Source organism: Camelina sativa, chromosome 5 (assembly GCF_030686135.1).
Source record: "Camelina sativa cultivar CO46 ecotype springtype chromosome 5, ASM3068613v1".
Taxonomy (NCBI): Eukaryota; Viridiplantae; Streptophyta; class Magnoliopsida; order Brassicales; family Brassicaceae; genus Camelina; species Camelina sativa.
In genome coordinates, this window is record NC_141884.1 from 6,326,969 (window position 1) to 6,351,382 (window position 24,414).

Sequence of the window (24,414 nt, forward strand, 5' to 3'; positions counted from 1 at the left end):
ATGAATTTTAAATTTTACTTCGGTTCTGTTAAACCAAACCTCTCCAAAGCTATAAATAGTTCACTGATTTGAAAAAATTGAAACTTTATGCGTTTACTCAGATTCAGAGCTCCAATGGCATAATTTGAATATCCAATGTCGAGCTTCAAATCCAAGAAACACCAATGCCTTATCTTACTCAAGCTTTGTTCCTCAATCAAACATCTTTTACAGATCCATGGCCAAGTCCATGTCTCCGCTCTCCAAAATGATAGCTTTATCATCAGCGAGCTTGTACGTGTATCTTCACTATCTCACGCCAAGGACCTTACTTTTGCACGAACCCTTCTGCTACACTCTTCAGATTCAACACCTTCCACTTGGAATATGCTCAGCAGAGGCTATTCATCGAGTGATTCTCCTGTAGAATCGATTTGGGTTTACTCTGAGATGAAGAGACGAATGATCAAACCTAATAAGCTCACTTTTCCTTTTCTTCTCAAGGCTTGTGCTTCGTTTTTAGGTCTCACTGCAGGGAGACAGATCCAAGTCGAGGTTTTTAAACATGGGTTTGATTCTGATGTCTATGTTGGGAACAATCTTATTCACCTCTATGGTACTTGTAAGAAAACTTCTAGTGCCAGGAAGGTGTTCGACGAAATGACTGAGAGAAATTTTGTTTCTTGGAACTCGATCATGACTGCTCTCGTTGAGAATGGTAAGTTCAATTCAGCGATTGAGTGTTTTCTAGAGATGATTGGTTTGCGGTTTTGTCCGGATGAGACGACGATGGTGGTTTTGCTCTCTGCGTGTGTTGGTAACTTGAGCTTGGGGAAATTGATACATTCACAGGTGATGGTACGAGAGTTAGAGTTAAACTGTAGACTTGGTACTGCACTTGTTGACATGTATGCAAAGTCTGGTGGATTAGAGTATGCTAGGTTAGTTTTCGAAAGAATGGCTGATAAAAATGTTTGGACTTGGAGTGCTATGATTGTAGGATTAGCACAATATGGTTTTGCAGGAGAAGCACTTCAACTTTTCTCGAAGATGATGAAAGAATCGTCTGTGAGACCAAACTACGTGACATTTCTCGGTGTTTTATGCGCGTGTAGCCACACGGGAATGGTGGAGGACGGGTACAGATACTTCCACGAAATGGAAGAAACACAAGAGATCAAACCAATGATGATTCATTATGGTGCAATGGTTGATGTATTAGGACGTGCAGGTAGACTAAACGAGGCGTATGACTTTATAAAGAAAATGCCTTTTGAGCCTGATGCGGTTGTTTGGAGAACACTACTATCTGCGTGTACTATCCATCATGATGATGATGATAATGGAATTGGAGAGAAAGTAAAGAAGAGATTGATTGAGTTAGAGCCAAAGAGAAGTGGGAATTTGGTGATTGTGGCGAATAGGTTTGCGGAAGCGGGGATGTGGGATGAAGCAGCTGAAGTTAGGAAGGTAATGAAGGAAACTAAGATGAAGAAAATCGCAGGAGAGAGTTGTCTAGAGCTAGAAGGTTCAGTTCATAGATTTTTCTCTGGATATGATCCTCGTTCTGAGTATGTTTCTATCTATGAGTTGTTAGATTTGTTCAAGTTTCATCACTTGACATATGACAATCATTTGTTGTCTAGTGTGATCTGAATCTCTTAACCTCTCTTCTTGTTTACACTTAAGATTTTCTATAGTGAATGACTCTAGAAAAAAACTATTATTTTGGGTTTTTAATGTAATATTTAACCATATGTCATTATGTCAAATTTTTGTGTATTTTAGAAAAAAATATTAATCAAATATAATCTTTTACAAAATTTATAATCAATAACACCAAGTTTTTCTTATAAATTTAATAAAAACTTGAAACCAATCAGAATATATATATACTCTTTTATTTTCAGATAGTAGTGTAAAGTATAATTTTTGATATAGGCAAGTGTAATTGAAATACATGGAAAGTGTAAATTCAAATTTGGAAAATATAAATGGATGTGCGAATGGAGCAACAACGAAGAAAAACGTAGCCAATGGCAAAATGGCATATCCAATGGAAGATTCTCAACAAGGTTTCACAAATATAAAAAGTGAAATCTTTATCATTATTTCACATTACTTAAAAAGTCTTGAAACCAAAAGTTGTGTCTTTAGCGTTGGCTCCGACTTAATCGAAGAATCTTCCATCTAATATTTTATTTTAAAATTAAATTTAAATTAAATTAAAAAGCAAACCAAATTAAGGAAACAAATTCTGTATACTTTTAATTAAGGAAAGTTAAATATTGGCTTGGTTTAGATTTTTAAACTTAGAATAAAATTATGTCGGTTTGGGTTTACAAATGAAGTGGTTAGGGTTTAGATTTTACAATTAAAACGAAATTATATGTCGGTTTGGGTTTACAAATGAGGTGGTTAGGGTTTAGATTTTACAATTAGAACGAAATTATATGTCGGTTTGGGTTCACAAATAAGATAATTAGGATTTAGATTTTACAAGTAGAACAAAATAATATGTCGGTTTGGGTTCACAAATGAGATGTTAGGGTTTAGATTTCACAATTAAAACGAAATTATATGTCGGTTTGGGTTCACAAATGAGATGATTAGGGTTTAGATTTTATAAGTAGAACGAAATTATATATCGGTTTGGGTTCACAAATGAGATGGTTAGAGTTTAGATTTTATATATGTCGGTTTGGGTTTATTAAAGTGCGGTTTAAATTTTTTTATTTTATAATAATATGTACAGATTTTATTGCCTTATTTTGTTAGGGGGTGAATAGAGAGATTCACCCCTAGGGGTGAACCCAAGTATTGTTCGACTTAATTTCATTGATTTGCTTCTTTTTATAACGATTCATTTTTTATAAAAAAAATGCTTGAATATTATGAAAATCATACATCGAAAAAAAACGATATAACGTTGAAGTTTCGCTTTACATGCACTTCTTCTTCGGAGAAAGTAACAAACAATATCACATAGACACATCCATTGAAAGCTTACTAACGTACGTGAATCTAGCATAACAAATTAACAATATAGATTGATCATTACCAAAGTAGTTGGTACGTTGAATCCTCTCACGTTAAATAACTTATGCAATTATGTGTATCTTAATTAGGTATGTGTAAGAAAATATACATATTGCATGCGGAAAGTGTAGTTACTTGAAGTTTTCAACGCATTTACGAGTGGAAAAGTACGTACGTCAAGTCATCGCATACGTATGATCCATCTTAGGAGCTATAAATGTCATAGGTATTATTTTTTGTTTAATTTCGTGGGTGTTTATTAATGTTATTTTCATCATTAAAGATAAATCAATGAAATTGTTTTCATCATAAAGTAAGCAAGAAAAGTAACATAAAATGATTTATGTCAATATGATATGATAATCCATGGAGTGCGATTGGAGCTGAAGTGAAAAGGGTAGCTAATGGGCAATATAGCATATCCCTTGGAAGATTCCCAAATCACCAATTTTTCAACACATCAGTTCTTCTTTTCTTTTTTTTTTTCATTTCTTCCAAATGGAGAGTTAGAGGAGTAAAATACTATCACATGATATATAATTCATAGAAAAAAGTCGAATATCAGAAAATTATGCTAGCGTACAAGGGACATAAGTGTATAGTTGTATACGTATATGTGTGAGTCTATAAAGAAAGCATAAAAGCATCATTTATAAAACCCTCTCCACACAACCAAAACATGACGGTGGTGTTGGCTCTTCTCTGAAGAACCTGAGGAAGTTGAACCCGCGGTTTTAACCAGTGGGTTCTCTTTTTATATATATGTAGATAGGGCAACATCGGATCCTTTGGCATTTCCTCGACGTGAGATTGAAGAACAAGATGTGTGTATCGTCTTCCCTTTGAGAGTTCTAATCAAATTGTGTTGTTTCATAGTTTCACTTCTTCTCTGGTTTGTATCGTTCACCCTCTTGTCTCCCACTCTCTTTTCATCTGTGTTTGTGGTTATAAACTTGATGATTACTACCCTACAGTTTATGGATCGATGATGAGTTTTTAATTTGAATATGTCTTTAATAGCTTCTTCAATTGGGATTTTAGTGCACTAGTTCTTATGATCGCTAGCTACTCTGTTACCACACCAAGTTGAAAATATTGTAAGAGACATGATGAGATTATATATATATATATATATATATATATATATTGATTCTACCAAAATAATTCAAATTCCACAATAATAAGTTATGTTTATAATGTTCTTATATTTTAATTAGTTTTTCACCATTTATTATGAGCATGAGATTGAAAAGAAGAATACATTATTTCACCTAGGTCTTGATTGGAACAACTGTTATTGGAGCATTAAGATTATGCAGCACGAACAGTATGCTGCATAAGCTGTATGCTATCTATACTATTAAAAGGGAAGCATTATTTACAAGGCAAAATGAATCCTGAAATATATGACATAAAATGACTCTGAATAAATTAAAAAGCATACAATACAAAAGAGACATTAAAGTAAATTTGATAATAAAAATGCACGGATCCTATATGCTCTGGATTAATTCTGTTCGGATCATGTATTAACTATTTAGAGCTGTTTTTCATACTCCCGTATCCAAACAGAATCGAAACAAGCATCTGCAATAAAATTCAAAAAAGGTAAGTAGTTTTGCGTAAACAATTTAAGGAAACAATAATTTTGATATTTATGTATATGTTTAATTTGGGCAATTAATTTCGAAATTGTATATATGTAAACTTATTTAATTTGATTTTATATTTTGAGATATATCCGGAAACAAGAAATTATGATGTTACCTAATATACAAAATCATCTAAATGTTTATAGAAATAATTTAAATCGGTATCTATTAAAATCGAGCAATTAAATACAAAATTGTATATATGTATAAAAATATAATTTGATTATATATTGTGAGATATCTGTAAACAATATTTATGATTTTATATTATGATTTCAAACATATGTATTACATATATACAGTATATTTAAATCTTGGATACTGAATTAAGATATACATACGTTTGAAACTACTTATAACTTATCATTTTATCAATGCATAAATGTGCGGATCCGAAAACATGTTACAACTAAAGTAAAACAACAGTATTTTAAATATGTTTTTTTTTCTTCAGCTTATCTAGCATAAGCATGTACAAAACAAGAGATAAAATAATGTATGACAAGGCATTATTTACAAGGCAAAATGAATCCTGAAATATATGACATAAAATGACTCTGAATAAATTAAAAAGCATACAATACAAGAGGGACATTAAAGTAAATTTGATAATAAAAATGCACGGATCCTATATGCCCTGGATTAATTCTGTTCGGAACATGTATTAACTGTTCAGAGCTGTTTTCATATTCTCGTATCCAAACAGAATCGAGACAAGCATCTGCAATAAAATTCAAAAAAGGTAAGTAGTTTTGCGTAAACAATTTAAGGAAACAATAATTTTGATATTTATGTATATGTTTAATTTGGGCAATTAATTTCGAAATTGTATATATGTAAACTTATTTAATTTGATTTTATATTTTGAGATATATCCGGAAACAAGAAATTATGATGTTACCTAATATACAAAATCATCTAAATGTTTATAGAAATAATTTAAATCGGTATCTATTAAAATCGAGCAATTAATAATACAATATATGTATAAAAATATAATTTGGTTATATATTGTGAGATATTCGTAAACAATATTTATGATTTTATATTATGATTTCAAACATATGTATTACATATATACAGTATGTTTAAATCTTGGATACTGAATTAAGATATACATACATTTGAAACTACTTATAACTTATCATTTTATCAATGCATAAATGTGCGGATCCAAAAACATGTTACAACTAAAGTAAAACAACAGTATTTTAAATATGTTTTTTTTTTCTTCAGCTTATCTAGCATAAGCATGTACAAAACAAGAGATAAAAGAATGTTAACTGACACGGCATGTATGTGTGATCTATTAACTGAATGTTTCAAAGAAATTATTTTTCTTCATCAAATACTTTATTTTGTTTTGAATCAAACTATTACGTGTTTGTGTGCTAAATATGTAGGAACATGATTTTGAGGAAATGAGAAAAGAATAATGGGACGGAAACGGGATAGAAGGAGGAATAAGATGAGATTAAAAATTTTCAAAAATCAATATCCAGGATCATGTTAGAATTAAAATAAATTAATGCTTTCAATATATTATGTAACATATTTTTCAATTTATCTAACACAAAAATGTCAAAAAAATATTCAAAAGAAAAAGAAAAAACATTAAACTATGTTCTATAATAGATAAAAAAAAAAAATCAACCATAGTTATGAGACATATACAGGACATGATGGATTTTATGTCCTAAATTAGACATACCATCTTTCTGTTACTATTTTTTAATATAATTGTTTTTACTGATAACAAAAACAAATTTGATCATTTCTTTGTCTAAATCGAATTAAAAATAAATCAAATACTAAACTGATACAAAAAAGTTTGGATTATGAATGTTAATAACATTTATTAAAAATATGTTTACAAACATAATCCGCATGTACGTAATAAATTATAAATGTGTTAGTAAATTTAGTTTTTAAAATCAACCCCGCACGTATGTGCGGGTCCGAATCTAGTTGTATATTAACAATGATATGTGATTAGCTGTTAGTATTTAGACATAAAATTACAAAATTAGACATTTTAAACATACAAATATAGATTTTGTTGCTAATGAAAGAATTTAAAATACTTATTTCGAAAAACAAATTAAAACATCTTATAACCATAATATCAAATGAAATAATAACTTATGAATATTAAAATAAATGAAACAAATCATACGAAAAATAGTTTGTAAGCATAAAAACATATAAAACCTAATCTCAAAGTTATTAATAACTAATGTCGAGCAGCCCAGATACTTTCTGCAATATTGTTTTGGATAGGGCTGGGCATTTTAACCGAACCGATCTGAACCAAACCGACCCAACCGAACTCAAACCGACCCAAACCAACCCAATTCTACTTCAAACCATTTGGTTAAGTTTTTTCTCAACCCAAACAGTTCGGTTTGGTTCGGTTTAAACCCAAACCGAACCGATAACCCAATGTGCTTTTTATTAACTAATTTAATTAATAATATTCATAATTTTGTATAATATGTAATCATAATCTTATATTCTTTATGAATTTAATTATTTCTAAAACTTTAACCCTAGGTTTTAAAGAATAAAATTGTAAATAACTCAAAAGTTCTTATAAAAAATTAGACTTTTCTATCTTTTTATGTTGTTTGGTTTGTTTCATTTTTATTTTATTCTAATTATTAAACATTTAATAATAATATTATTATTATTTTTAGGTAAAATTTTGTGGATTTTATGAATTATTCAACTTACAATTTGTTGTTTACTTTATACATATTATTATCAAAGGACAATGAATTTTGTTTTGTTACATTAATTGATTTTTAAACCGAATAAAATCAAACCAAATTAAAGTCAAACCGAACCAAACCAAACCGAACATAAACCAACCCAAACATAAACCAAACCGAACTAACTTTGGTTGAGTATGGTTAGAGTTTTATGAAAACCGAATTAATCAAACCGAACCAAACCCAAACCAAATCCAAACTTAAACCGAAATGCCCACCCCTAGTTTTGGATCCCATTCATATATGCATCTCTTGTAGGTTCATAACGTGTGTTTTCGTTTTCGGTTACGTCATCTGAATTAAAAGGATTCAATGTTTGTTCTTCCATCCTTTCGTACTCTTCAAAATCATCATCAATAATGCTTGATGAACGTATAAAATTATGAAGAGTCATGGTTGCTACAACAATTTTGCACTGTGTTTGAAGAATATACCGCGCCTCATTTTTAAGTATTCGTCACTTTGCCTTCCACACACCAAAAAGTACGTTCAATCACTGAACGCAAAGATGAATGTCGTTTGTTAAACATCTCTCGCTTGCAGAATTAGGTGGTCCTTCACCCCATTTATGTGGATGATATCTTGTTTTTCGATATGGTGCTAAATAACCCTTCCTATTTGGATATCCAGAATCAACAACAAAATATTTTCCTTGAGGAGGTTTCGGAAAGAACCTGTCTTCTTGTGCACAATACGTAAGAACTTTGGTATCATGTGCTCTTCCAGGTGTGACAACATACACATATGTGAACTTCATATCAAAGTTGCAAATAGCAAGAACATTCATCGAGGGGAACTGCTTTCTTACATTCCAATACCTCTCTTTTTGATCACTTCTAATTCGTACCGGCACATGCGTGTCATCAAGAGCTCCAATGCAACCACTGAAGAAAGGCCAACATCTTCTATCTGCTAATAGCCGAGTATTAATCTGTTGAAACTCTTCTGGTTGAGGCTTTAAAATATCCTTTGACAGAAGGAGTACGGAATCTAACACTTTCATAAATTTTCTGTTCACCGTCTCTTGGCTGCTTTGAAAGTTTTTAGCAATTTGCCGCTGCACTTCATCATGCCCAAGTGTTTCTAAGAACATTGCCACAGCCTCTTCCATTGTGCATTCACGTGACTCTTTAAGATTATAATCATTCTTGAGAGTATCACATAACCTTCTATAGGTTTCTTGATTCATTCGCAAGGTTTCATAGCATTCTTTACCAGAACCAGTAATCACATATCCTTGGGATTTCTTTTCTTTTTTTCTTCCAAATGGAGAGCTAGAGGAGTAAAATACTATCACATGATATATAATTCATAGAAAAAAGTCGAATATCAGAAAATTATGCTAGCGTACAAGGGACATAAGTGTATAGTTGTATACGTATATGTGTGAGTCTATAAAGAAAGCATAAAAGCATCATTTATAAAACCCTCTCCACACAACCAAAACATGACGGTGGTGTTGGCTCTTCTCTTCTCTTCTCTGAAGAACCTGAGGAAGTTGGAACATCGGATCCTTTGGCATTTCCTCGACGTGAGATTGAAGAACAAGATGTGTGTATCGTCTTCCCTTTGAGAGTTCTAATCAAATTGTGTTGTTTCATAGTTTCACTTCTTCTCTGGTTTGTATCGTTCACCCTCTTGTCTCCCACTCTCTTTTCATCTGTGTTTGTGGTTATAAACTTGATGATTACTACCCTACAGTTTATGGATCGATGATGAGTTTTTAATTTGAATATGTCTTTAATAGCTTCTTCAATTGGGATTTTAGTGCACTAGTTCTTATGATCGCTAGCTACTCTGTTACCACACCAAGTTGAAAATATTGTAAGAGACATGATGAGATTATATATATTATATATATATATATATATATATTTATTCTACCAAAATAATTTAAATTCCACAATAATAAGTTATGTTTATAATGTTCCTATATTTTAATTAATTTTTCACCATTAATTTATTATGAGCATGAGACTGAAAACAAGAATACATTATCTCATCTTATTATTACAGACATAATGTAGAAGTAGTTGAAGCAATAACAGTTGGACTAAATGTCCATTAATACAATCATACAATCACCATATCATATATGTTAGAAATTAGTTGGCTAGACCAAAGTTTCTGCTGAGGTGCTGGTTCTTAAGGACATCTGTCTTCGTAGCAGCCGGTGGAGACTGGGTACACTTTCTTTGACATTCAGAACATTCTGCTACTGATGATGAAAATTGACAATGGGGAAGACACAAGTTACAGCATTTCATCCCCGATTTGGTACACTTTCTATGACATTCAGAACATTCTGCTACTGGTGATGAAAATTGACAATGGGGAAGACACAAGTTACAGCATTCCATCTCCGATTTTGCTTCACCTCCGACCACAATCGCCGCTACTATCAACACCATCATCAGCATCATGCTCAAATTCTTACCCATCTTCCTTGTATCTATTTGTTTTTTTTTTCTTTCTTTTATGTTGTTCACTGAATGAGTCCATAATAAAGTATTTGACTTCCAATTAATATTTTGTATATTTTGGTGGAAATATATCTTATATTATAGGAATGCAATATAATTATATTGTGTTTCTATATATCTAAGAAAAATAAGATAGAATTCCTTTGTTTGGATTTCCCTTGAAGATTTGTATTAAATAAAAATATTATCTACCTTTTCAAGCATGGAAAATCGGATAAAAATGTATGATGTTATTAGAGTTTTTCGTAGGAAAAATGCTTTAGACATATATATTAGGTTCAGTTTGTCATATTTTGCACTCTCAATATTTGATAGGTGTTTGTATTTACCTTTAGATTTTATCATTTTCATTTATTTAAAATTGTGAGCATATCCAAAAACAATTTGTGTGATATATATAACTACGTCCATTTACAAAAATATATAAAATAATTCTGAAAAAAAAAATTCCGGAAAAACCAAATATATAAAAAGCAAACAACAAAATTTGTCAACGAATGATCAAAATGGACCGACGAAACTGTAATAAACAAACGCAATTATTTTATGTTATAGCAATACAATTTTTATATTATATTTATTTTGTGTTTCTATATATCTATGAAAAACAATATAGAATTCCTTTGTATGGACTTTTCATGTAGATTTTTTTTTTATAAATTAAAACTTTTAAATGAGGTGTGAGCTCCATATTATACCAAAATACTTGGGTGTTAAACCAGGAGAAAAACACTTTATATTTTTTTTGTATTGAGTGATATTGGCCATGTTCTTTTGCTAAACGCTGCGGCTGCGGTAGCGACAGATTGAAACGACGTGTCAAGCGGAGTAGCAGTAATGTTAAATGACACCGTGGGTTTGAAAATTACAGATCTAGATGAGTCGCCGATGGCATCCGTTGAGTCGCGACAGCATCACATCGATCGCTAAAAATAACAGCGACATATCAATTGTCATCGGCGTTCATCATCTATGACACTTCTCTCTTATCTCTGTGTATTCTTCTTTCCGGCGACACTATTTTTCTTCTTTATCTATCGTTGCCGCAGCGTTTAGCAAAAGAACAGGCTCATTATCTACCTATTCTCCACTATATGAAAAATATAAGATGTTTTTTGAGCTCCTAGTATTATATATCTTATTACTATAGCATTCACTTTTAAAACACAAAAGGGTTTGTGATATTTTGATAGGTGTCATTTTTTTAACATTTTTAACATTAGTTTTTTTTTAGCTTTGATTTTATAATTTTGTTTGGGGGATATATATAAAGGTAATATATTTATATTTACAATAGTATCTTATTATATAAAGTTGGGTTTGAAAGTTAGCCATTAACAAGATTTTGACATGTGTCAAGTTATCAATCTCAGATTTTGACATGTGTAAAAATTAATATTTAATAAAAGAAATTTGATTACAACAAAAATAAAATATTTTGTTTTAAAAAATATTAATAATATAAAAAGATAATTATCAAAACTTACAGAATTTATAAAAAATAATTTTTTTTTAAATAATTATAAAATTCGAAATTATGATATTATTTACTTATTTTTAATATTTAAGTTATTAATTCTAGGAAAAAATATAGAAAAAGGGATTAAAGAAAATATACAGTTAATTATTAATTCTAAATTTTGTAAATACTCACTTCTATAAAACATAGATCATCTTATATTTAAATAATTTGTTCAAAAACATTGCTTTCAATTTTGTTTAATTGGGAAATTTTTTTTAAAATGGAAAGGTAAATTTTTCTTATGTTTTTAAACCAAATTTTCTCCTACTTTCTCCTTTTCCAGTTGGGAATAGGTAAGAATAATATGGTGACCTAAAAAAAGATTAATATATGCATATTCTTTTCCTAATACTGTATTTTTAAAAATTATTTTAGTATTTTTAGATTATTTTATTTAATTTATATTTTTTTAGGAAAAAAATTTAATTTATATTTTCATAATTGAATTATTTGAGATATATTACCATGCTTATAATTTTTTATTGTTTCTTTAATTATGCCAAATTAATTTTCTTCTAATTTCTCAACCTTGATTGGTTGGTCATAAACCCTTCTTTTTTTCTTCAAACATAATTGTTACCATTATTTTCACTCAATCCCAAATGGAGATAACGAGTAGAAGCTCATCAATCTAATGGATGGATAAAATAAGTTAATCAAACACAAGCTTACAACAAACATAGATAGATAGATTGAAAAAACATAAATCGTTGTTGATAGATCCATAGGATCTCAATGACTCTGATACCCTGGTTTGCGTAAAAGTTTATAAGAATTGATATGACCACATATGTCACCAAAATGCACTTATTTTTCTGGTCAAGGGTCCTCAGAGAACTTCATGATGGGTGACCTTCCTGGAAGTGATTGTCGGAACTATGCGAGTGAGGACAAAACACAAGAAAATATCATTTGTTGATTTGTAGGGTCGGTAAACAAGTTTTTAAAACCTCCCAAACATAACAAACTTGCCATCAAATATGGGTGGGTCCAAATGCCGAGAATAGATGTAGGGCCCACTTAAGAAGGTGGACCATGGACTGAGAGTGGACATGGGCTCACTAAGCAAGGTGGCGGTTTAGGCGTTACAGAGACAGACTACATCATGGTGTGTCAAAGGCATTTCCACGAATACATTTGGAAATTTAACAGTAGTTACTATCAAAACATATTGTGACGTTAGAAAAAGGTTTTTACTTTCAATGGTTGTCGGAGCAAGCCATTTTGAGATAGCAAAAAGACGTGAACATTTTCTCTCCACACAGGAGGAGGGCAGAGCCGAGGTTGTCTCTATGGTGGAGAAGATTGGACACAAGGTTATCTCCCTAAGAGAGGGAGGTGGAGGAGGTTGGACGCAAGGTTATCTCCCAAAGGAGGAAGGCGGAGCCAAGGTTCTCTCCATGGTGGAGCAGGTTGGATGCAATGTTCTCTCCATAAGGGATGAGGGCGGAGCCGAGATTTTCTCCATGGCGGTCATACATTATTGTGATGATACATCATTGATTACTATATTATGTAATATATAAACACATTAATCCAACTATTTTACTTTCACTTCTGCATAGTTACTATCACGAATACATTAGAAAAATGTTTTTACTTTCATTGGTTGTCGGAGCAAGCCATTTTAAGATAGCAAAAAGACGTGAACATGTTCTCTCCACATAGAAGGATGACACAGCCAGGTTCTCTCTATGGTGGAGAAGGTTGGGCACAAGGTTATCTCCCCAAGAGAGGAAGGCAGAGCCAAGGTTCTCTCCATGGTGGAGGAGGTTGCACGCAAGGGATGAGAGATGAGAGTGGAGCTGAGGTTTTCTCCATGGTGGTAATACATATTTTGATGATATATCATTGATTAGTATATTATGTAATATATTTTTTATTCAAAATGTTTTTTGAGCCAACAATTTTAATAATTAAAAAACTATGCAGAAATAAAAGTAAAATAGTTGGCTTAATGTATTCATATAGACATTTTATAGATGGTGATAAAAAATATATTTGTAACACAGAGTATATTTAGGTGTAAAAAAAATACAATTTTAATAGTGACGTACATAAAAGATTTGTAAATAAATATAATAAATCAGTGTATTATAACAAAAATAAAATTTATAAATAACTAATAACAAATTTTAATATATATTTTTTTAATTTAATTTAATTTATAAAACTTGAAATCCGCACATCGGGCGGGTCCTCATCTAGTACAATATAAATTGACACAAAAAAAAAAAATTGGAAAAAGCAAACAATTCGTCCATTACTAAACTAATGATCAAAATGGAGGTGCGAAACTGTAAATATACAAACGCAAATCATAAACGCTGTTATTTTGAAGAAAGAGAACAAAACGAGACAAAAACGCAAATTTTCGCGTTTGCAACATCTGGCCTTGAGCCCTATTACTTTAAATTAAATAAATACCCTTAAAAAGGTTTATATTTACGACATCTGCCACTGCCTTGTAGACTGGAATTTACTGCATTTTTCTCTCTCTCTCTCTCTCTCTCTCTCTCTCTCTCTCTCTCTCTCTCTCTCTTTCTCTATCTTGTTCGTTCTTCTCCTCCCAATGGCTGCAAAATCCTAATAGCCAAACCTCTCAAAGGATTTGGGTTTCATCTTCTTCTTCGTACAGATCCATTTACAAAACCTCGCCTGAACCCTAATTTCACTGAGATTCAATCGGATGTTAACTTCTAAATCCTGAAATCTCCCTCGATTCGTCTCGTAATCGAACTGGGTTTTACGACTCTTCAAGGTTCGTTTCGTTTTTTTTTTTCCTTTCTCTATACCAGATTCGAAAAGCTAAACCCTTTTATGCATATTACGATTAGATTGCTGAATCGTACTTCTCCTTTTTCTCTGTTTAGATTTCATTGGGGGAGTATAGTGTTGTAGAGCAGATTCGTTTGCAATGAAGGAAGAGTCTATAGGCGGCGGTGTAAGTTCGGTTTGGCAGTCTCTGGTTAAGCGGATGGCCGTAGACGGTGGTTCATGTGGGGAAGGTGGTGATAGGAGTAGGACTAGCTGTAAGAGAATTAAAACGACTCAGGTCAATGGTTTTATTGTTTACACTAGAACTAGGAAGACTAAATTCACCAAGCTTCACGAAGAAGATGAAACTCCTTTGGAAAATGGAATGTCGAATCATCATCATCTCGAGGAGTCGAAACCAGCAAGTGGTGGAGCTACAAATGGCTCAGTTGATATGTGTCACAGCAACTCGATATCTGAAACTAACGTTAGTGGGAGCTCTTGTATTAAGAGTGCGTTTGTTGAGAGCCCCGCTCGGAAAATTGCTGTGGAAGAGAGGTTACTTAATGGCAGCTTGGCTGAAAGTCCGGTAGTTGAGACTGACAGTAGCTCATTAGTCGATGTTGTAATTGATGACATCAATTTTGTAGAACTGTTGCAAGAAGAGATTCCTGTTGAAATTATGTCAGAAGGAAGCCTAGATTTTGAGATTAAGGGACTACGAACTAAAGTCAGAACCATGGGAAAATCTTATAGTGTTTCCAAGGAGAAAAGGCATGGCTCTTTTAAGCGTACAGCACAGATCTATAAATCACTTTTACGAGTGAAGAAGGTAAACAGCATGGTGCCTAAGGATGTAGATGTTCTTGCGGAACCAGAGTTTGACCATGAGGGTTTAGGTGAACAGAGTCATTCTGGCCGTACGGCGGACAAGTCCAATTTAATCCGAAGGAGGCCAGAAACTGTGAGGGATCTTTTTGAGACTGGTATACTCGATGGTCTGCCGGTGGTTTACATGGGTACTGTTAAGGTTGGGCTATTCTTTTCTGTATGCTTTTATGACCATTTCATTCTAGCTTAATCTAAAAAATGATTTCTTTATGTGCCAGTCTCAAGCCTTTGGTCTCCGTGGCATTATTAAAGATGGTGGAATTTTGTGCTCATGTTCCTCATGTGATTGGGCTAATGTAAGAATGTGTTTCCACCCTGCAACTTAGAATGCAGGTTGACTTCGATGATCTCTACTTATTCTATCAGACGTACTCTGATATATAGATAGTTCCCATTTTTTGTAGGTTATTTCAACTTCCAAATTTGAGATTCATGCTTCTAAACAATACAGACGAGCATCACAATACATTTGCTTTGAGAATGGTAAGAGCCTGCTAGATGTTCTGAAGATTAGTAGGAACACTCCTCTACATGCACTTGAAGCAACAATTCTTGACGCTGTTAATAGTGCTTCTAAAGAAAAATGTTTTACCTGTAAAAGATGCAAAGGTGGGTCTGTTTTCTTATTCCTCTAGCTTGTTTTAATATTCATCGATTTCCTAGATTTGCGGTTAGAATTGAACTTCAATGCCTGTGCTTTCTAGGTGTCTTCCCTTTATCCTCTCTTGGCCATAGAGGGTTTCTGTGTATGTCATGCTTGGAGGTAGAAACTTCTCAGGGCAGCCCTGCTACTACAAGGACTTTAAATATTGCTCATGCATGCATAACATCTCCGGTTAAGAGTAGATTGAAGATAACAAGAAAGTTGGTAACCTATTCTATGTACTCGTTTTCATAAAGTTGGTAACAAGAAAGTCTCTTCTTCTGTTTAGATTTACATCTTCTGTGTAGCGAAAAAATATTTTCTTTGGGCATCATGCATGAGTATAAATATTCAATTCTGTGCCGTCTTGTTTTACCTTTTCAGGCCATCAGAATCCACGTCACAGTCTCCAGTATTTATGTCACCACTTGGAAATAGCACTCGAAAGATAACAAAAAAGTGGGTACCATTTTGTTGCTTTTTTTTTTTCCTGCTGTTGTGTATTGTGCATCTTCATCAACCATGGAATGAAAAAATACACTTTTCCAAACCATAAGATAAGACTTATTTATAATTTTCGTTGTCGCTGGGGCATGTTATGTTTAGTGCATCTCCTTACTTTCTTGGATTTGGTTATCAAATTGTAAATCATCACCTTGCATCTCAGGGCATTACGTCAAGCTTTGGTTGGGAAGGCTTATCTCAGTGCTTCGGCAAATATTTCTTCACAAAATAAGTGCAGATCCAAATTTAAGATGTTGGTATCTTTACTTCATGATGATGTTAGCCAAATCAACACTGCTGATAAAGAGTCTTAGTTTTGATGCATCTGGCTTCGTTGTATTTCTTGAAGGTGGACCCAAGATTCTGTGACTTCCGAGGATTTTACAAGCGTGTCCTTTTCTGTTTCTTCAAAAAAGAGGAGTTATAGATTAACAAAAAAGTTGGTATCATTTGTTTATAGCAACCTTAATTTCATTTATTCTGGCTGGTTACCGTCTATTAACTTTTTTTACTTAAATCCTTTTTCATACAGAGATCACGGATTGCATAAATTAGTGTTTGAGACAGGGGGATTACCAGATGGAACTGAACTAGGATACTATGCCCGTGGAAAGGTTACTTACCTTATCGATTGTGTCGTTATATTGTTATATCCCTCTTCATGTCCTTTTCTTTTAAGACATTTATCACTATGGGCAGAAATTGGTTGGAGGCTACAAAATGGGCGCTGGAATATTCTGTTACTGTTGCAAGTCTGAGGTATTTGGATATTATACGAACAACATTATGCCTTATCAGTTAGTTCTTAATTTGGTATTTTGTGAGCAGGTGAGCCCCTCTCTGTTCGAAGCTCATGCAGGCTGGGCATCTCGTAGAAAACCGTGCGAACTTGCTCTCTTGTCTCTTGTATATTGGTTTTGTTGCATTCCCTTAATGTCTGACTATTCTCTGTTGTTGCAGTTATTTTTATATATATACATCTAACGGTGTATCTCTTCACGAATGGGCAACTACTTTCTCACAAGGTCGGAAATATTCTGCTAATGAAAATGATAACTTGTGTGTTATTTGTGCTGATGGTGGAAATCTATTGCTTTGCGATAGCTGCCCAAGAGCGTTCCACATAGGTAAAGCTTAATCAATTTTGCAGCATCGTTTCATTTTCTTTCTCTATCTCTTGAATACTTTTGCTTCTACTTCGATACTTACACTTGTTGGTAAATTATTACATGCATGATTAATTAATTTGTATGATTAAAATCCTGAGCTAGAAATAGATATGTATATATTAACAAGCAGGATCATTTCGAGAACCTTTCCCATATTTGTCACTTGTCTGCATTTCTGATCACGTCTCTTAAACAAGAGGGTCTGCTGCATTCTTATGTTCTCAATAACTCTCCTGAAGTTTCAGTCACTTTTGCTCAACATATCTTTCTGGTCTATGTAGAATGCGTTTCCCTTCCAAGTATACCTCGTGGTAACTGGCATTGCAAATACTGCGAGAAAAAATCCAAGAGCGAAATTGCTGGAGACTATATTGGTAATTCTTCTGCAGTTGGGCAAGTAGAAGGAGTTGATCCTCTTGACCCTGTTGATCAGTTAGCTGGACGATGCATTCGCGTCGTCAAGAACCTGGAAGTTGAAATAAATGGGTGTGTCTTATGCAGGTAATCATTCTGATTGAGTCGAAATACTTCTTCTTTATGTGTTGTATACCTAAAAATTGTTTGACAACTCTGTCCTGAAAGGTTCATGGGTCTCACCTGTACTGAGACGATCAGGTCTATCTTAAATCACTTGTTTCAGAAGACTGCTAGGCTTCTTATAATAATTACCTGTTCTAGTGGACCATTAGGTCTTTGTTATAGTGTTTTAAAAGCACCGGTTTTGATGTGATAACTGCGTTTTGTATTTGTCTGGCCAATGGTAGATTAGATAAAACTAAATAAGTATTTATTTTCACAATCTTAGCTAATAAAATATTTTTTTTTCAGTGGTTCTGATTTTTGTAGATCAGGATTTGGGCCCCGGACAATCATAATATGTGATCAGGTACTTTCTCAATCGAAATGAGATCTTGAATTAAATTACTCTGTAAATTTCATATCAAACTAGTTACCACTTTTACTCTCTCTATTTTTGCAACAGTGCGAAAAGGAGTACCACATTGGATGTTTGAGTAGTCAGAATATTGTGGATTTAAAGGTGACCACATATAGCTTCAACCCCAGCTTACAATCTTCTGCGTTTGTTCACAGATTCGATCATTATATTTAGATTGTCTGCCCTGATTTCAGCTTACACAGGGTAATATGATATTCTGACAGGAATTACCTAAAGGAAATTGGTTTTGCTCCATGGACTGTACGAGGATCAACTCCACATTACAAAAGTTACTCCTTGGTGGGGCCGAGAAGCTTTCAGATTCTTCTTTGGGAATAATACGGACAAAACAAGGGAGTACTAATGTAGGTTCCATCAATAATCTTGACATCAGATGGAGGCTGATCAGCGGCAGAGTTACTTCTCCAGAGAGCCGAATGTTACTGTCTCAGGCATTGGCTATTTTTCATGTAAGTGCCTCTACTGTTCGAATGTTTAGAACTAGAACTCTGTGATGGCCACTTTTTGTTTCGATTAGATAATTAGTAGTTAAAAGTTAAAGGACGAATTGGTTTAGGTCATGGCTGACTCTCTTTCCATTTAATCTTGGCCGGAAAGTTATGGGGCAGGGTAACTCGCAAAGGCTGTGCATACTACACAGTACCCAAGGAAGGTTGCATAGGTTTACATTACCCGTAGTGTATAGTAAATTAAAATTTGAATCTTGTATATATATGAACTAAATTATCATCTTGATTTGGTTAGTATGTACATATATATCTATTTTTGTGCCTACAAGTTGAACCAAAGTAAGGCATTACCATGAATAAAAAGTACCCTCTTCTGGAGAATTTGTATAGTATCGAAATGCAGAAACTTATTGCGCAAGATTTATATCCCTCTGCACTTTTAATTGAAGCATATGAATATATGGCCACTCTAACCGATAGGAATTTGCTAAACTCTACCATCGTGTCCTAAGTTTGTGCGTGTCTTTCTTACAGGATTGCTTTGATCCTATAGTTGATCCAATTTCTGGACGCAATCTTATTCCGAGAATGGTTTATGGGTGAGGACTTTTCCATCTATGCCTGCTTCAAGTAGCTTGACTTTGATCCTTATAACACTTTCAAATACTATCGATAACAATCACAAGTGCATGTTTTGTTTAGGAAGACTATGCAAGGACAAGACTACGGGGGAATCTGCTGTGCTGTTTTGACTGTTAAGTAAGATATTTTCCCTGTCGCTACCTAACAAGAAGCCATATTGATACTGCGGTTAGGCATTGATTTCGTTTTTTCTGCTGCTAATTTACACAGTGCGACTGTTGTTACTGCTGGACTACTACGAGTATTTGGCCGAGAGGTTGCAGAACTTCCATTAGTTGCAACACGCATGTGCAGCCGAGAGAAGGTAATGTCTTCTTTGCTCTTTAAAAACTATATCTAGAAGCGAAAGGCTGTTTCCTGATTGACTTCAGAGGTTCCTTCCTTAACCGATGGGGTATTGTACAAAACAGGGCTACTTTCAATTGCTCTTTTCCTGCATTGAGAAGCTACTCTCATTCCTTAATGTTGAAAGCATCGTGGTTCCAGCAGCTGAAGAGGCAGAGTCCTTATGGATGAACAAATTTGGGTTCAGAAAACTTGTACCTGAACAGGTAAAACGATAGTTTTTGACACGCTTGTGAATTGTGTAGTTTTTAAAATTTATTCTAAGATAATCTCATAACAATTAAACCCTTCATTGCTACAGCTCAGCAAGTACATAAAGACGTGCTACCAAATGGTGAGGTTCAAAGGATCATCCATGCTGCAGAAACCAGTGCACTCGCACCAAGTCGTTGACAATAAGATCGAAACCGGTGTATCTTTAGAAGAAAATTTTGATTTGAAACAACCCAATGAGTTGTATGTACATCCTTTGTGTTGAGGTAAATCAAGTCATGTATTTGGTTAAAGATGGATTTGAAGAGTGAAGGGTTTAGGAGGTTTTTAATTAGTTCTTACAACAAAATCTGTGTAAATTTTGTAGATGCGGAGCTGTTTTTTGGTTACATATTAGGTTCACATTTCTTACAAAGAAGAATGTTTTTGTTTGGATATATCATGATCGTTACTTTCTTTACAGATTATGCTCTTGTGATATCATATTTATTCAAATATCTACCAAAATTATTATTATGAAAGCAAATTTATAGTGGGATCCAGTCTTCAGTTGAAAAATAGTGTTTACTCTTGAGGGCGATACTTGAAATATGTAAAAAACTAATTTCAAGATTTAATAGACTTAGAGCATTTTAAAATGATAAAAAAATATATATTTCTTAAGAAAAAGGGTTAAAATTCTAACCTCTCACACTTAGAATTACATACATGTCTTTTCATAATTAGTTCAAATTTTATTAAGATAAATCATATGCACAACAGTTTAAAAATTTAATGAAATAATTTATATTTTATTGTTTTATATTTTTTTTAATAAATAATAGAGAAAATTATCTATCTAACAAGCTCTATTATGCATGACTTGGTACTTTTTCATATTTTAAATATGTTTTAAGCAAATGTTAAGCATTTTTTGTGCAATTTCTTACAGTGAAGAATGTTTGTATTTGGCTAATATCAAGATCGTTACTTTCTATTCAAATTATGCTCTTAGTGATATCATTTTTATTCAAATATATACCAAAATTATTATTATGAAAGCAAATTTATTCAAATATCTACATACATGTTAAAGTGTTCATCCAAGGCTTAGTCGATTTTATTTTTGGCAATTGGCTATCATTATATTAGGAATGTATGTATGATTAACTCTCAAACTTCTTCCTCACAGCATAAGTAAATTACATTACTGCATAAGAAGAAAAAACATTTAACTCTCAAACTTTTTCCTCACAGCTACACACTTCTCTTTTGAACCGGCTAATCTCTCTGAATCATTATGTCAAACAAGAAAATGATAACAATTCTCATTGTTCTTCTCACCACAATCTCTCTCTCTGTGTCTCCATCTTAGTCTTCTTTTCCTACAACAAGAAACACCGAAGGATGCCTCCACTCTCTTGTGTTCATTGTTGATTTGAATGGTCTTGGTAACTTCACCAAAGTCCAGAAGGCTATTGATGCTGTACCTGATTCAAGCCTTTCAAGGACCCTCATTATCATCAACTCAGGAGTTTACAGGTTGTTATTCAACCTTAAAACCTATGTTCTTTAAGTTCTTTCACTACAAAGATTGGAAGATATAGCTTCGGAATTTGTCACATTATTTTTTTGTAGCTAATTTTTGCGACGATTAGTTACTAATTAGTTACAAAAAATTAAATTAAAATTTTAGTAGCAAAATTGTAGTAATTTATAATAATTAGTGACACCACTAGATACAAAAAATAATTTGTGAGAAATAGTCACTGATAAGCAACTATACTTTTGTGATGTATGCTTTCATGATGTATGCTTTCATGAAAAAACAGAGAAAAAGTTCAAGTTAGTAAAAAGAAGGCAAACATTTTGATGCAAGGGAGAGGATATGAAAGAACAATCATTGAATGGAATGATACTGCTCAGTACTCATCAGGAGGCACGGCAAATAGCTACACTTTTGCTATTTTTGCAGATAATTTTGTGGCTTATAATATAAGTTTCAAGGTAAACTATCAAGATCTCACTTATAGAACCTAGTTTTTTAATCTGTTATGAGTTCTTTTATATATCACGTTATAACCATTGTCTTAAGAACCTAATTCGTATAGTTAACTCATGGGAAACTTATAACCATTGTCTTAAGAACCTAGTTTTGTATATGTTATGAGTTCGTAAATATCATGTTATATAACTTTACTAGATTAGGACCCGTGCTAGAGCACGGGTTGAAATTCCTTTTATTTATATTATAATTTTAGAATAAAATATGATTCTAAAGATCATGATTAATGCTAGATTAGGACCTTAAAAACTTTTAAAATCAATCATATAAATTATATTTTATTCGAAAATTATAATATAAATAAAATGAATTTTAACCCGTGCTCTAACACGGTCCTAATCTAGCATTAATGTTTAATTTTTAATTTCTGAATACGATCCCGAAGATCACGATTAATCTTGTTAAATTAGCGAGATTTGATTATTTTTTATGATTGAGAGTATATTTTTATCCCTTTAATAATTTTTTTATTGATGTGGTTTATCAATAAAATATGTGGAAAATAAAATGGTAATATTGTGATTCTAGATATTTGGAACCATATACGTGATCTTCCGAAATAAAGTTTGAAATATCCATGAACTATCAATTTGGAATAACCCGTTTAAGATTTTCTGTTACAATTAAGATTTTATTTGTTACAATTAATATATGGATTAATTTATAATATATGTATAACCTATTTGTAACCATTTATTAAAATTATAAAGTCTACCAAAACAATGTTGTGTACTTCCGTTTTATTATAAAGGGGATTGTCTTAAGAACCTAATTCGTCTGTAATGTTATGGGTTATCATATATAACTATTGGTAAACTTATAACTTTTCTTAGCGTATATTATCTCACATGTTTAGGTATTCAACCAAGTAGTTAACTTTAGTGATTGAGATATCTCACATAACTTTGTAATTAATGGCTCTTAGCATGTTAAGCTTTGTAATCGTTCTCTGTTAACTTCTTCATCTTTGTTATATCTTCCTCTGTTTCTATAAGGACCATTGTCTTAAGAACCTTATTCGTCTATAATGTTATGTGTTCTCATATATATCCTTGTAACATTGTCTTAATAACCTAATTCGTTTGTAATTTGATGGGAGGAAGAATTTCGCCCCAGAACCAGAACCGGGTGTTGAAGGTGCACAGGCCGTAGCTGTAAGGATTGAAGGAGATCAAGCTGCGTTTTACGGTTGTGGCTTCTATGGTGCACAAGAAACGCTCTATGATAATCGAGGAAGACATTTCTTCAAACAATGTTTCATCCAAGGATCCGTCGATTTCATCTTTGGCAATGGCCTATCATTGTACGAGGAATGTGTGATCAGATCCATTGCAAAAGAGACCACCTCAGGGATTAGTGGAATGATTACAGCTCATGGAAGGGAATCAAAAGATCAACGAACAGGCTTCTCTTTTGTGAACTGCAAGATTGATGGAAGTGGCAAGGTGTGGCTAGGGAGGGCATGGAAAGCCTATGCCACTGTTGTCTTCTCTAAGACTTCCATGTCCAAAGTCATCTCTCCTGATGGATGGAATGACTTTGGAAATCAAACCAGAGACAAGTAAGTTGCTGTTACAATCTAGTTTACCTTGGTTGCTGCTTGCTGCTACACAAATATCTCGTAGGATTGCTATTCTAGTTTGCTTTTATTTTCTTGTGTGAAATACATTTGCATATATGATTTCAATGACTATGGTAATTGTGGAGAAATGTGGAAATTTATCATGCTGCACTTGTAAGTCAAGGCTATTACACGCTAGAACAAGACCTACTTGAATGAAATATGCCTTCTTCCTCAGGTTCCATTGTCAAAGAATGTCTTCCGAAACATCTTTCCTCTGCTTTTGATTTTTCCTTATCGTTTCCTCTCTTCTTTTTCCAGGACTGTGACTTTTGGTGAGTATAGATGTTATGGAGAAGGAGCTTATTACAAGGAAAGAGTTTCGTATGGGAAACAACTAACAGATTCAGAAGCATCTCCATTCACAGACATATCTTACATTGATGGAGATCAGTGGCTGAATGGAACTACACCAGCTGAGCTTCACAATGAAGAACTTGAAGAAGATCTTGTCAGTTCTTACTGATAGTATGTAAGGATTCTAATGCATATATGCATAGACCAGTTTCTGTTGCTAATTCACGCATGAAGGGATCAGTTTATTTCATATAAATGTTGTTCTTAGATTAAAATTAAGACATGAAGGATCAGTTGCTTGTTTGGAAATGATATTAAGCAGAACATCTAATTATTATATTCCACATCTTGGTTATATCTTGGTTCATAGTCATTTCTAACGTACGCTAATTAGATCAGGACAGTTCCACTCTTTGTATTTCTACAACGAATGGT

General features: G+C 33.0%; 3 protein-coding genes and 1 pseudogene across 6 annotated transcripts; 3 read left to right on the forward strand and 1 right to left on the reverse strand.

Moving 5' to 3' along the window:
• The first annotated feature begins 34 nt into the window (after positions 1 to 34).
• Positions 35 to 1,751, forward strand: LOC104785848 (pentatricopeptide repeat-containing protein At2g36730 pseudogene; annotated as a pseudogene). The gene has a single exon (XR_015558257.1). The product of XR_015558257.1 is annotated as a pentatricopeptide repeat-containing protein At2g36730 pseudogene (transcript).
• Positions 1,752 to 7,934: 6,183 nt separating this feature from the next.
• LOC147943310 (uncharacterized) lies at positions 7,935 to 8,630 on the reverse strand. Its single transcript, XM_087512206.1, has one exon. It carries the CDS (start codon positions 8,628 to 8,630, stop codon positions 7,935 to 7,937), a length of 696 nt encoding a protein of 231 aa, XP_087368332.1.
• Positions 8,631 to 13,887: 5,257 nt separating this feature from the next.
• On the forward strand, positions 13,888 to 20,479 carry LOC104785849 (increased DNA methylation 1-like). 3 transcript variants are annotated; one of them, XR_015598432.1, is made up of 21 exons: positions 13,888 to 14,207; positions 14,320 to 15,233; positions 15,313 to 15,390; positions 15,499 to 15,703; positions 15,799 to 15,958; positions 16,122 to 16,196; positions 16,405 to 16,494; positions 16,591 to 16,680; positions 16,774 to 16,855; positions 16,941 to 17,000; positions 17,070 to 17,122; positions 17,202 to 17,368; positions 17,692 to 17,911; positions 18,239 to 18,296; positions 18,393 to 18,449; positions 18,551 to 18,817; positions 19,352 to 19,416; positions 19,520 to 19,576; positions 19,670 to 19,763; positions 19,870 to 20,010; positions 20,106 to 20,479. XR_015598432.1 is itself a non-coding variant. In XM_087513207.1 (21 exons), the coding sequence occupies exons 2-21, from the start codon at positions 14,364 to 14,366 to the stop codon at positions 20,280 to 20,282; spliced, it is 3,045 nt and encodes a 1,014-aa protein (XP_087369333.1). In that variant the 5' UTR covers positions 13,888 to 14,207; positions 14,320 to 14,363; the 3' UTR covers positions 20,283 to 20,479. The 3 variants fall into 3 exon arrangements, 2 of the variants coding, with proteins under 2 accessions (XP_087369333.1, XP_087369334.1); XM_087513207.1 differs by having other exon boundaries at positions 18,572 to 18,817; XM_087513208.1 differs by having other exon boundaries at positions 13,906 to 14,207; positions 15,799 to 15,962; positions 18,572 to 18,817.
• On the forward strand, positions 20,312 to 24,148 carry LOC104788957 (putative pectinesterase 15). The gene is made up of 5 exons (XM_087512207.1): positions 20,312 to 20,340; positions 21,392 to 21,538; positions 21,829 to 22,003; positions 23,165 to 23,622; positions 23,944 to 24,148. Exons 1-5 carry the CDS (start codon positions 20,312 to 20,314, stop codon positions 24,146 to 24,148), a joined length of 1,014 nt encoding a protein of 337 aa, XP_087368333.1.
• The last annotated feature ends 266 nt before the right edge of the window (positions 24,149 to 24,414 follow it).

What these genes read in the sequence shown, in the direction of transcription:
- LOC147943310 (XM_087512206.1), bottom strand. Translation starts at nt 8,630, where the DNA reads ATGAATCAAGAAACCTATAGAAGGTTATGTGATACTCTCAAGAATGAT.
- LOC104788957 (XM_087512207.1), top strand. Translation starts at nt 20,312, where the DNA reads ATGGATTTGAAGAGTGAAGGGTTTAGGAG. An exon ending in CTTATAATATAAGTTTCAAG is followed by an intron (nt 22,004 to 23,164) that starts GTAAACTATCAA and finishes GATGGGAGGAAG; the next exon opens with AATTTCGCCCCAGAACCAGA. An exon ending in GGAAATCAAACCAGAGACAA is followed by an intron (nt 23,623 to 23,943) that starts GTAAGTTGCTGT and finishes TTCTTTTTCCAG; the next exon opens with GACTGTGACTTTTGGTGAGT.
- LOC104785849 (XM_087513207.1), top strand. Translation starts at nt 14,364, where the DNA reads ATGAAGGAAGAGTCTATAGGCGGCGGTGTAAGTTCGGTTTGGCAGTCT. An exon ending in AGATTGAAGATAACAAGAAA is followed by an intron (nt 15,959 to 16,121) that starts GTTGGTAACCTA and finishes TTACCTTTTCAG; the next exon opens with GCCATCAGAATCCACGTCAC. An exon ending in TGCAGATCCAAATTTAAGAT is followed by an intron (nt 16,495 to 16,590) that starts GTTGGTATCTTT and finishes TATTTCTTGAAG; the next exon opens with GTGGACCCAAGATTCTGTGA.